Source organism: Cydia fagiglandana, chromosome 4 (assembly GCF_963556715.1).
Source record: "Cydia fagiglandana chromosome 4, ilCydFagi1.1, whole genome shotgun sequence".
NCBI classification, from domain to species: Eukaryota; Metazoa; Arthropoda; class Insecta; order Lepidoptera; family Tortricidae; genus Cydia; species Cydia fagiglandana.
In genome coordinates this window covers 21,153,472-21,167,141 of record NC_085935.1, presented here as the reverse complement: position 1 = coordinate 21,167,141, position 13,670 = coordinate 21,153,472, and the positions used below count along the sequence as shown (strand labels likewise).

General features: G+C 37.1%; 1 protein-coding gene across 2 annotated transcripts in view; it reads left to right on the top strand.

Annotated features, from left to right (window-relative positions):
• The window catches only part of LOC134664046 (glutathione hydrolase 6-like), a 51,047-nt gene that overhangs the window by 15,552 nt on the left and 21,825 nt on the right, over window positions 1–13,670 (top strand). For both annotated transcript variants that reach the window (XM_063520614.1, XM_063520616.1), the window contains one exon: window positions 9,618–9,806. In XM_063520614.1, coding sequence (XP_063376684.1) covers window positions 9,618–9,806 — 189 coding nt within the window. The remainder of the gene's footprint in view (window positions 1–9,617; window positions 9,807–13,670) is intronic.

Here is a 13,670-nt window from a genome sequence, read left to right as displayed (position 1 = left end):
GTACTGGACGCGGTCCCTGTACCTACATGTCATATTGAAACTTAAGTCATTGTCAATAGAGGTGACAGCAGGGTGTCATCTATTAGGGAGCAAAAAATTAAACTGTAGGCTGTATTCTGCATGCTGACCAACATTTGTTCAGCAAATTTTAAAAATAACTTGTGATTTGATTTTTAATACACTTTAAAGTTTATTGTAAGACGCAATGTATTGCGAATTTTGTTATGTTTAAGGCGTAACAAGCAACGTCAATCACAATGATATGGCGTAGCGATGGCATCCATTGAAGCTAACATTTATTTTGTATGAAAAATAGGGAGTCTTAATACTTCTTTTTTTTTTAAGTTGTTGAACAAAACCGTTTGAGGAGTACAATCTATGTTTTAATTATTTGCTCGTGTTACAGGCCACACCCGGTATTATAAGCCACGAAATGGTCCCGACTCAGCATGATGTTAGCCTGGCTGGGCTAGCGCTGGTCTTTCGTCTGGGCCATGATCTTATGCAACACTGTGTGACACAATATATAAAACAAATAATAAAAGACACACATTTAAATATTTTTGCAGTTTCCTTTCGTTACTATGTTATTTCGTTTTTTAATCGAATTTGAGAAATTCTGTGGAAGAATCAAATGTCTCCTAAAAATTTTAACCGAATTCTGGTCTTGACCAAATAAGCATAGTATAGGTACTTGCCTAATCTTAAAAATTATCAGTACACGAAGAACTTTTTTATATCATAGGCCCCATAATAAATAAAAAGGCCAATATAATAAATAAAAAGACAATGACAATTACAAGAAGTGTAATCAGGGGTGCTATTCACAAATCAACGTCTACAAGCAAGGGGTAGTCGATTAACCGTCAAGTTGACGTAACTACTCTACACATGAGCCTTAATGAACATACTGTGAAACAAGGTCAAATAATCTCCATAGCATTTACATAAGTACCTTATGACGACGACGCGAAGTAAATAGATCTTGGCCTCCGACATTTAGATCATGTCACTCCGCCATGCTTCTCTGTGCAACCGACGCGCGACGGCGCCGAGTTCACCTAGGTCTTTTAATACTTCGCCTCTCTTATACATAATCGTTAGAAATTGTTTACGAACAGCGGACAGGCAATTAGTCCACCGCAATAATGAGAAAGCTATCTTACACCTACTGCCGCGCCGACAAGATTTATTTGCGGCCTCGAGTCAGAACCGTTGTATTGTTTAATTGTAATTACTGTCATTGTTGACGGACTGCCGGTGTCATAATATACAGTGAGTAAATCTAATACGGGCGAATCTCTTAACGGTGGTTAGTATAGGACAAAGTAAAGGTAATTAGATAACATTTACTTAAAGTTGCAACAATAATTTTGTCCATACAAAATAATTCAGCCCGCAATGTAATGCAAACACACTCACGTTAAACGCTCGTCGACAGTTACTTTCAAAAACTCCTATTGCGTATGTAATGTCATTAACTGTCATGTGTGGGTAAATAATAAATAAGTATGATGTTTTTTATCGGACGAAATTACTACCTAGTTTAAAATCAAATTACATCAAAAAATCTTATTAAAGCAATCATTTATTTTAATAACGACCCATTGAAATTACAACTGAAATGTACTGAAGTTGCTGAAATACTTACCAAAGAAAACCAACTAAAAAAGAAAACTCAAAAACACAATTTACAACGATACAAATTCTGAGAAACCTGAATTTAGTTTTGCCCCCTCCACCCTTCCAGTTACGGGCAATCCTTCGCGAGCTTTGTAGTGTTTCACCGTAAATTAAAATCATGTCCATTAATTCAGGAGCAGTAAAAGTTGTTAAAAGAGGCATTTTTATAACATACGATTACTATTGAATCGAACGACTGACATTGTCAAATCAGAGTTGAAATAAAATAAGAAACTTACAATTCCACCAAAGAGTTTGCCACGTTTTCACACAATGTACCAACCAAGTTTTGTGGTGTTTAGACGGTTTAGTTAATGCTCGAAATGATTTTGGTAATAACTGTACAACTACTATTAGGCGGGCCGTATGCTTATTTTCCGCCATCCTGGTATAAAAAATCAGGCAAATTAAATACGAAATGAATACACAATAATCACTTATGAAATACTGATATTAGATGAATTTTCAAAAAGGATGTGCTATCAAAGGTGCTTGTCTATTGCTCAGATTAGAAATAATCACGTCAAGTGCTGTCATCGTGACTGATTAAAATGAAGTCAGTTTCTTGTTGATAAACATGATAAATAAATAAGATTTAATATCTTTTAACACGCCTAGTAGTACTTTTATCTACCAAAATAACTACAAAACATTAAACGCAGTGTAATGCTAACATGTATTGTGAATGTTCCTCCAGATAGGTAAGTTTGTAATTATGCTATTGTTGTACTGCTAATGAACATTTGACATTTCGGTACCGCAACCATGTTTACAGTACATTGCTGCTGAGAAATTTAAAAAATAATAATTATGGGGTCGTAATGAACTGCAACTCAAAAAAACCTTTTACTTCATGATTAGACTAATGAATACTATGTCCGATTTAATTTATCGCCCGTATTAGATTTACTCACTGTATAACCGTCTTACACGGTCGTTAGTCAGTTTTAATTACTTAAAACTACTTAATCTCGAGTTAAGGATGACTCACGTTAGACCGGGCCGTGTCCGGGCCGAAGCTTCCGGTGCATCGTATTCTATGGAAAGCATCACGTAATCGCCTGTCATGTCATATAAAAGTATGCGCTGGAAGCTCCGGCCCAGACACGGCCCGGTCTAACGTGAGTCATCCTTTAGGCAGTTTAGGCTAATATGTCCTTGCAGTCACCGCACATATTTCAATTATTTTTATACGTTTCATCATTTGACACCATTACCAATCATGCCTAAATACCTACCAGACACAAACGCCATATGAAAACAATAATATAATTTTGGAACACAAAACAGGTCCATATAATGTCACCTTACCATGACATCATGTCAGACGCATTTGATTTAATGCAGTTCCAACATTTTTGATATCTATTTAAATGTATTAGTATGCCTATACCTATTAAATGACCTAAAATGTTTTTATCAAGTTAAGGTCAAAAATCTGGGCAGCTACATCGATTTTAACATTTGCAGTAGCAATGCAGTCCGCAGTACTGCTGCAGTAATGCTGGTGAAGTCCGGATCCGAACGGTACTTTAATTACTATACACAACACGTGTCTATCTAGTTACATATTATTACTAGTGGCTCTGTGAGCTGTAGACCTCGCGAGCAGAGCTTAAAACTGAGTAAATGTATGGCGCCGTTGTTTAGAAGAATTTAGAGAATCTAATTTGACAATTAAAACCTTATCTATCGAACCTGCTTACAATACGCTTAGCCCGCGCTTGATTAATAAAAAATACGAAGTTTTTAATTTTTTTAAATAAAAAAATAAAATAAAAAACAACAATTGATATGAAATTTAAGTGTTAAAAAATACAAAAACTTATATCCCAGCATATATGTAATTACTGGGGATCGAACCCAGACCTTCCGTGCAAACAAAAAAAGCGAACGTTTGCAAAATACACCATGATAGTTTTTACATGAGGTGACGAAATTTAGCTACTCATTCTCAAGTAAAAACTAAATATCCAAAACCAGCGAAATAAATTTTCTGAATTTTTCGACATTTAATCTGTAAACATGTCTCAAAAAGAATACACTCTTATAATACCGATACGACTATTTGTATAAGTGCGAGCTATCACAACTTTTCCATTTTGAAAAATTTTCAAAAACCGGCTCGACAAAAATTTTTTATCGGTTCATAGAATTCGGTTACAAAATTTCACGAGAATCGGTTAAGAATTGCAACCTGTAGAGGAGAACATCCGGACATACAAAAGCAAAACGCCCGAGTTAAAACGTAGACCTTCGCTTCGCTTCGGTCAATAAAAAAAGTTGCATTTACTGGGGATCGAACTGGGTACCTATCCCATATCCCTGCTTATAAGTAGGGCTCGCGGTCGAATCCGTGTTTCGTTTACACGTTTCGAATACCCGTTTCCGAATAACACGTACACGGTTTTCTGGCCCGTTCCGCACGTGTAATTAAGAAACGTGTAATTAAGATCCGTTTCCACGGATAAACGGGTATTCGAAGAAACGGATCTTATTTACCCGTGGCTCCGGACACGTCCTTGACGAGTAGCGAAGGAACGAACCGGCGTACTTAAGAGCTACAAATGAATAGACAAAATTTTTGCCGCTGCATATGTTACAATTTCTTGTGTAGACGTGTTCACCTTATTACGCCGACATAAAGCTTATAATTGGCTGTGGCAGTTCTGATAATGGTTTGGGAACCTACTTGTTTTCGGCGATATCAGACAAAAGGGTATTGGAAAACAACACGTTCTAATGAATAGAACACCACCGGCCGGCATTTATTACCTGAGCACTAGTGTGAAAGTGACCCAAATGAACATGAATGATTACCAATTTTGAGATCTATATTAATGTATTTAACAATATAATCGCAAGGTAACCAAGGTAGTGAAATCCTGCGCTTCGAATGCCGCTTGTGTGTACTTTTTTTTATCGTCGTTCGCAGATTTGCTGTTTTACGTGCAGCAGTAAATTGATAAAAATAACAAATAACCACAAAGTAATACATAATTATTTTCTAACCGTTATTTTTAACCGTTAGTATTTGTCTGCACATCTATTCTTCACGAAACTTTATTACTTAAACCATTATATGTATATAAAATGTGTTTCTTTGATTGAAATATAATTATGTAATGAAATTAGCTTACTAGCAATCATAGTAAAAAAATGAAGGCTTTAAACTAGGGACGAGTAGGTTTAAAATTAAAAATAGTAGACTATAATATAGAATAGGGACACCTACTTTGATTCAATATATTGTATAGTTGACTAAATATGTTCTATCAACACAGTTATAAATAATTAAAAAAAAATCGTACGGCAAACGAGTTCATCTGAAGTCAACATTCAATATGAGACCTTGCATACCCAGACCTAGAGCATTGATTGGGTCAAACTGTTTCAGATCCGTTCGGGCCGGTTTTAAGTACCCGTGTAAACGGAGATACTAAACGGAGATACGTATCTAAGAAACGTTTCTTGGATACGTATCCGGATCTCGGCGGTTCCGTGTAAACCGTGTTCTTAGCACCGCCGGTCTTAAGAACACGGGTATTCGTTTCGGCGTGTAACACGGATACCGGGAGCCCTACTTATAAGCGGCAGAGTTCCAACTGCGCTATGATAGCATTTAGTTGAGCTGACGAAATTTGCTTACTTATTTCGAGTAAGAATTTAAATATCTAACTAATCTAAATTCTAAAGAGAATAGATTGTATAGGGGACGTGCATGAACTATAGGGGGCAGCACAGGAGCCGTCAGATCTTTGGCGCGAAGCGTAGATGTCTAGTTTATGATTCCGATGTAGCCCACAAGATGGCAGAACCTACTATGCACAAGAAAACGTACCTACGAGAACGGTTGAAGGTAGCACTTGCTTTGGCAATGTACATGTGCACATATGTTTCCGATTCAGGCCACAAGATGGCAGGCCCTCCAACGCGCACGGTCCCTATAAGGGGCGTGCGTGAACTATAGGGGGCGGCATAGGAGCCGTCAGATTTTTGGCGTGAGGCGTAAATGTGACGTTTATGCTTCCGATGTAGCCCACAAGATGACAGAACCTATACTATGCACCTATGCATTAGGAAACGTACCTACAAGAACGGTAGATGGTAGAACTTGCTTTGGCAATGTACATGTTTCCGATTTAGGCCACAAGATGGCAGACCCTCCAACGCGCACGGTCCCTATAGTAGAGGGTTATTGTCATACTAAATTTTGTAGTCACTGTAAATCAGTGCTGTAAATTTACTGCCATCTTTCGATACAGGATTAAAATGAAAATGAATAAAAAATATCAATAAATGTATATATGTATGGATAAATGATTTTTTTTATTTTTAGAACGCCATATGATTTTGACCCATGTTCTTTTACTGATATGAGTAAAAATTGTTAAATATAAAATGGTGTCGCCATCTAGACGAGCATGGAGGCCAAAGGTATGGGCGCCGTATATTCAAGAATCAAATTTTCTTTAAAGCGCAAAAAGCCATCATCTCTTGCAAAAATTAAACGAATACGCTTAGCCCGCGCTTTTCAAAATAAAATAATAAAATAAAAAACAACAATTGATACGAAATTTAAGTATAAAAAAATACAAAAAGTTGTGTAGCAGCATACGATTACTGGGGATGGAACCAGGGACCTCCCGATGCAAACAAAAAAAGCGAACGTTTGCAAAATGCGCCATGATAGTTCTTACTAAAGCTGACGAAATTTAGCTACTCATTCTCAAGTAAAAACGAAATATCTAAATACCGCCAAAACCAGCGATACAAATTTTCTGAATTTTTGGACATTTAATCTGAGCTGTAGACCTCGCGAGCAGAGCTTGAAATAACATGGTGCTAAGAACTTTAAATACACCGTGTTTTTTTTGATTTCCGTTAATTTCAAGGGTGCATTCCTGAGCTTAAATCAAGTAACTTTCTCAAAGACACCGATGTTCTAATTAAGTCCATTTCGGAGATAATCCATAATTTATTTTTTTACTATAAGGCCTCTACAAGCGTGTACACTTGCCTTAGGGCCGGCTTACATATTGATTAGTGTTTAGAATGAGTTCATACATTTGCTACTAAACTTAAGTACAATCTCGGTCGATTGATGTACGAAATGACATTGATATGTTACAGATTTCAATTGTTTGGTTGAGTTAAATGTAATGCCCGTGTTACAACAACGCTATATGCTAAATTTAATTACTTTTTAAACAAAAAAAAAAACAAAAAAGAAAACAAAAAAAAATTTTTTTTTTGAAAATTAACTATGCCATTTAGTTCTTATAAACGTACTTAACTATACCCCGAAGTTAACGGAATTCAATAAAAACACGGTGTATAGTAAATTAAAGAAAAACAATACGAAATTTATGTGTAAAAAAATACAAAAAGTTATAATATCCCAGCATACAATTACTGGGGATCGAACCCAGACCCTCTGTGCAAACAGAAAAAGCGAACGTTTACAAACTGAGCCAAATAGTTCTTAGATGGGTTGACGAAATTTAGCTACTCCTTCTCAAATTAAAATTAGTTAAAATTAAATATCTAAATACCGCCTAAACCAGCGATAATTTTTTTCTGCATTTTTTGCTATTAACTCTGTAAACATGTTTCAAAAAGAAAATAGGCTTATGATATCGATACGACTATTTGTTTAGGCGCCAGGTATCACGACTCCGCCATTTTTAAAAAATTCCAAAAACCGGATTGACAAAAAAATTTTATTTAGTCATAAAATTCGGTCACAAAATTTCACGAGAATCGGTTAAGAATTGCGACCTGTAGAGGAGAACATCCGGACATACGAAAGCAAAATGCCCGAGTCAAAACGTAGACCTTCGCTTCGCTTCGGTCAATTAACACATTACGTATGTACCGAGTGTTTAAAGACAGGATAATTGTCGTTAATTAATTTATTGTTATTGTCCCGACCACGAATGTTCGTTGGTGACGTCACGCAGTAAAATCGCCGATGTAGATAATTTGTGAGTTGTGAGCACCTATATAAATACCGTGCGGGCATTCACGGGTATACAGAAGTAGCGTATAATTGTTTTCTATGGTATTTTCTCGAAAACGTTCGTATTTGTCATGCTACTTCAGTCAACCTCAGTACTTTTTATTCCGAGACTGACTGATATAGCAAGATACGTCGTACGTTTCCGTGAAAATGCGATAGAAAATAATTATTTTAATCTTAAAAATCTTGGGCTTCAGTAGGTACAGATGAGTGCATTAATTACCTGCTGGAGGCCGATTCGACGATTTTATTTTGACACGACCCTGGAGTAGCTAGATCAGTGCCCCAAACGCGTTAGATCCGCGTAGCATTATTCCCGATCGCATTTTTCCCCACCCGCGTTAGTTCCGGATAGCATTGTACCCGGTCGCATTTTTCCCCACTTTTGATGGACGTCACACTAAATTAATAGGTTAGGTAGGTTAGGTTCGTTAGGTAGCTTCAGATGCCCGAAGGGCAAACCACCCAGAAATAGGAGCCCCGCGAAGCGGGGCTCCGTCTAGCTATGTTGTGAACTAAAGCAACGCGGAACGCGGAACTAACGCTAGTGGGGAAAAATGCGACCGGGAATAATGCTACCCGGAACTAACGCGGGTGGGGAAAAATGCGATCGGGAATTACGCGGAACTAACGCGTTTGGGGCACTGATCTAGCTACTCCGACCCTATTAAATCTGCGTGTGCCGCGCAATTCGCGCGAGTCGCTAAATGCTAATCGGCCCTCACGAAATGCAATCAGGAGTAGGTACAGTTCTAATTTAACAATCTGTTATGGTTTTCAACTAGTTTTGATACGACCTTGACGATTGTCTTCCTGATTGGCGCAGCACACCCTCCCTCAAGCCCCAAATTTACGGAATTCGAGGCCAAACTGTACTTACATAACACCTGAAGGGACTTACCTACTTTCGTTTCGTCCCTTTATACACTTAAGGGCAACAACCACTCCGTTCACTTATCATCTTGTCAAATAAGGACGTGACATGAGAAGGTAAGGAACAAAATGTGATATAAGTATAACACAGCAGTGTCGTTTAACTTTTATAGGGTTCCGTATCCTAAAAGTGTCAACGGGACCTTATATCCAATTTTACTTTAAATGACAGATAATTACTCGTATCGGTATAGTACACTTCGATCTACGAGTACGTTACGTATACAGGGTGTGTCTGACCATGGGGCTTTAAATCCAGGGCTCGATTCTACTCGCTAAGCTGAGCTAATTTTATTATGGCCCCAACCCCAAAATCCCGAAAAAAATCTTCACCGTTTCATACATTTTGGCTGATCAGATGTCGACGTTTTCTATGGAAAAGCCAAATTTTTTTCCCCGATTTCAGGGTTGGTCCCATAGTAAAAGTAGCTCAGTTTAGCGAGTAAAATCAAGCCCTGGATTTAAAGCCCCATGATCAGAAACAGACTGTATAATTAGATAGGGTAGAGATCAGCATCTGACTCTCTCTCTCTTTTAAGCTTCTTTATATATTATTTTATTATTTTATTTCAAAATTTACCTCTAATTATCAAATCTGTATTCTACGCATCTTGGTAAATCTTATGTTCAATGCCCCACAGTCCTCACGACACAGACTCGACCTAGTGTGAGGGCTATTGTTTGTTCTAAGAAGCTGTTGTACATTGTTAATTTTAATTTAATTACTAAGGTTTCATGTCATGTCAATTTGGCAAATAAATATATTTGTATAATTGTATAAAAAGCAGTGTACTGTGCTTAGCCTCCTGAGTTCCTTTAAAAGAACAGATCAAAATCTAATTTTAAACTATAATGGAATAAAATAAGGTTTCTACATTCAAAACTGCATAAATGACTCTGGGTCTTAGGAGGATAGAGCTGGTTTAATCAAACATTTGCTTGTATAATGGCCTTTTAAAAACCAAGTATTCTTCCTCAGGAGCGGAAGCCTCCTTTACTGGGAGTACCGCAACCGCACCGCGCGCGATGAAGGCCCCACGCTCATGGAGTGGGGGGGACCGAACCATGGGGGCGTGCCGCGGCTACTGGTAGCGCTGGCGCAGCTGCATGCGCGGTATGGCGCGTTGCCTTGGAGCCAGGTGCTGCAGCCAGCCATAGACCTCGCCAGGTGACTGTTGTCTTTCTTTGTTGTTGTTTTTTTTGTCCTAATGTGTTTAGGTTCAACGGTGTTGGAGAGGGAGGGAATGAACTAGAGTGGGGCGCGGCGAACGCTAGCGGCTCTATGTATTGTATATTGTATAGCTATATGCGCGGCAAATAGCCCATTAAGAGTACGGTACCTTAGAGGGTCCAACTGCTTTATAGCCTGCCATCGATCGCGCCAGATAAATTTTGTCCAAATAAATTTGTTTTATTTATTTAATTTTTATAGTATACACCGTACAAAAGGCGAACTTAATTAAACTCAAGGGCGTAGAAAGCATATCATTCTAAGATTTTAAGAGAATACTAGGCACCTACGTAGGTTCGTACGTAACCTACTTATACATAGCTATGTATTAGATTTTACGAACTAATTTAACATTAAAACTATCATTACGAAGTAATAAACATGTGAGTAGCTTTTCTAATACCTAACATTATTTACCATATTATGAGGCTGGAAATTGGCAACACTAAAACAGACATCATTTAAAAAATATTTTGATTGCTGAAGTCAATTGATGCCGCACCCGTTAGAGTCATTACTTTTAGCATCTTTAAGCACTTAAGACGAGATGGAAAAAAAGACGAGATTGTGATGAATATTTACATCATCATCATCATTTTTCAGCCTATATACGTCCCACTGCTGAGCGTGAGCACAGGCCTCCTCTCATGCGCGAGAGAGCTTGGGCTATAGTCCCCACGCTAGCCCAATGCGGATTGGGGACTTCACATACACCTTTGAATTCCTTCGCAGGTGTATGCAGGTTTCCTCACGATGTTTTCCTTCACCGAAAAGCTAGTGGTAAATATCAAATGATATTTCGTACATAAGTTCCGAAAAACTCATTGGTACGAGCCAGGATTTGAACCCGCGACCTCCGGATTGAAAGTCCGACGTCATATCCACTCGGCCACCACTGCTTGTTAATTGAATATGTACCTACTTTAAATTAATCACAGACAGTATCAGAGTTTTCTCTTACTTTCAAAACATGGCGTATAATTTGTAATCATACAAATCACTTCAGCCGTCGCTGAAAAACTGAAAGCCTTTTATAGTTGTCGCGAACATATCGCGAACCGGCTAATAGCTGCCAGCGTCATGGGGTAGATGGCGCTCGCAGTCACGTTTAAGTTAAAATAACCGCTTCTAGGTTATGGTGATTTTTTGGGGAGACAAGAGGGTAGACGCCGAACGATGGCGATAAGAGGAGGTTATGTGCGAACAAATCTACGGAGGGAGAATTTTGCTTTTGGATCAATTCAACGAGTTTCTTATGGTGTTATTATATTAATGATGTGTCTCTTGTAAATTGTGAACAGCGTATATCAGTAATCAGAGTGAACAGTGATCCGAGGGAATTGTTGATGGCTAATATGAACTTATGGTAAACTAGTGTGAGGAATGGGGTCGCTATAAGGGGAGGTTTGGAGGCGACTACGAAGTTCAGGAAACCAGGTGGATAATCAGGTGAATCTAATTTTATATGCAGGTAATAAAGTAGGACACCAGCAATGAGTGAATCGTCATCTCACTAACGTCCAGGCCTCATATAGGTATGTCGTATGATTACATATCGTTGACCAATCTCAGTAAAGGCATCATCTCATTCGATAGGTTAACAACCTGTGGTGAGCTTGACGACATGGTGGAGATGCTGGGATTATTTATGCACATGCATAATCATCATCAAAAGTAACATATGAAAAGTCAATTTATGTAATTATGCACGTACAACTTAAGAGTTAATTTTTTTGTTGGTTCAGGTCAATTTAATGTTTTTTTTCAGGCTTGAAATGAAGCCCATATTTATGTAATCCTATTTTTGCAAAAAGGCGTTAAGCTGGCGAATATGTTTGTGTTTCAGCGGAGCACATATGCAATTAAGTGCCTACATTTTATTGAACATTCTTGCTCTTTGATATACAAGAGATTGTAAATGTCAGTAAATATATATACATAGTTTAAAAAAAAAAAGGTATCTAAACACATGAATTTCCTTGGTATATTATTTAAATGCAATAATATAGTTTCAAAAATTCTTCTTGTAATACAAAATACTAAAAAGCTCGCTTTAATCTTTGAAAGCAGTGTGTTAATTAATCAGTCCTATAGAGTGCAAATTTGGAGTTGATTCCTCATGATAAGCAGTAGAATGGAATTCCAAGTGATGGTTTGGAATGATAAAAATATGTATTTGAAAGCATTAAGTTATATATTTAACGTTTCACAGCAAGTATTTGTCACTGGTTGATGTGATAAAAATGTTTGTGTCACCAGGGCTGCAAAGTTTGTTTTTTAACCTACGTGCCTTGAACCAGTCGCAACGCTCAGTATTCCAACATTTCTATGTTATAAGAATGAGAGAGTGGCAAAGATTGTCACATCAGAAAAGATAGTACAATATTGGTATGTTTACTATAAATTCTGTCAGAGAGGTGTTTGTAATCAGTTTTTAAACACTAGCTTAGTAACACTACCTTCAACAAGAGCCATGGAACTGCTTAAGTCTCAGATTTCATTACTTTGAAACCAACCATTACGTACATTTTTCATTGAACATGTCTAAAAACGTGGGGGACGAAATGGACATTCAACTCAAGTTTGAACGCCCTAAGCAGTAGAAACTTTACACGTATCAGTAATAATCCAATAGAAACTGAAATACATATATGTCATGTATCAAAGAAAAGGTGAAGAAGCCAATATTTGATAAACATAACATGATTTTTTCTCAAAGTTGTGAATAATCTCATTGTTCTCTTAAATATCATATGATTGGTACCGTTACCATACCCGCTCATGCCTAATAAGTTTAAGTTGAACAGGAGGTTTAATCGTAATCTATATTTAGGTTTCTGTTATGATTATGTTCACAAGAACATAGTTTCATTTTGATATTTATTATGTTTGATGATGTAGTTGACAAGTTGCTTTACTTGTTTAGATTTAGTTACCTGACCAATCTTTGATAAAATCATGCACTAATAAAAATTTACGACATTTTGGATCAAATAAGTCTTAAATGATTCACGGTTAAGGGAAAGGTAATCACGGTTCATATCCCGGTCGATATAAATACATTTTGAATTAAAGTTTGCTGGTCGATTTGTGAACCAGCATGGATCCTCTCAAACAACGACTTTATCACCTGAGCTAGAAGATTCAAATTATGCAGTTGACCAACAATTTAACATTACTACATCTGCATTATTATTAGTACATCTGTTTTAAAATTGGGTCTTAAGTGACGATTAGGACCTTTTTCGTAATTTAATTAGGTTTAAAGAAATTTTAATACACATAAGAATATTACAATTCACTTACATGAGTTAACATACTTATATTAAGAATTAATTATCTTGCCGAGTACATTTTTATTTGTTACATAATATTAAGTGAAAAGTTCTTGCAAAATTGACTCAAAAATAATATATATGTAGGTAGGTATACATTTTTTATTTATTTTGCCCGCAGCGACTTACACAAGTAAGTACGCTTTATATTAGTTCCCATGCGCGAGCGCAGGCGCGAGGTCTCAGGCTAACCAGTACTACAGATCGCGGAATGCGTAGCGACTATGTGTGTTGGAGATCATGGTTACTGAGCTAGCTCGGGTGCGCCATTAACTTGCCCGCGCTCGGCAGGCGATCAGAATAGTACATAGCATGGTATAATAATAGTCAGTAACACAGCTTATAAAACAGAGGATGTACTTATAACTAAACAAACATTTTATATTTACATTTATAAAAAAAATATATATATATAAATTCATATTTCAATGTTAAATGTAATGTTCAAACAATTCAATGTAAGACA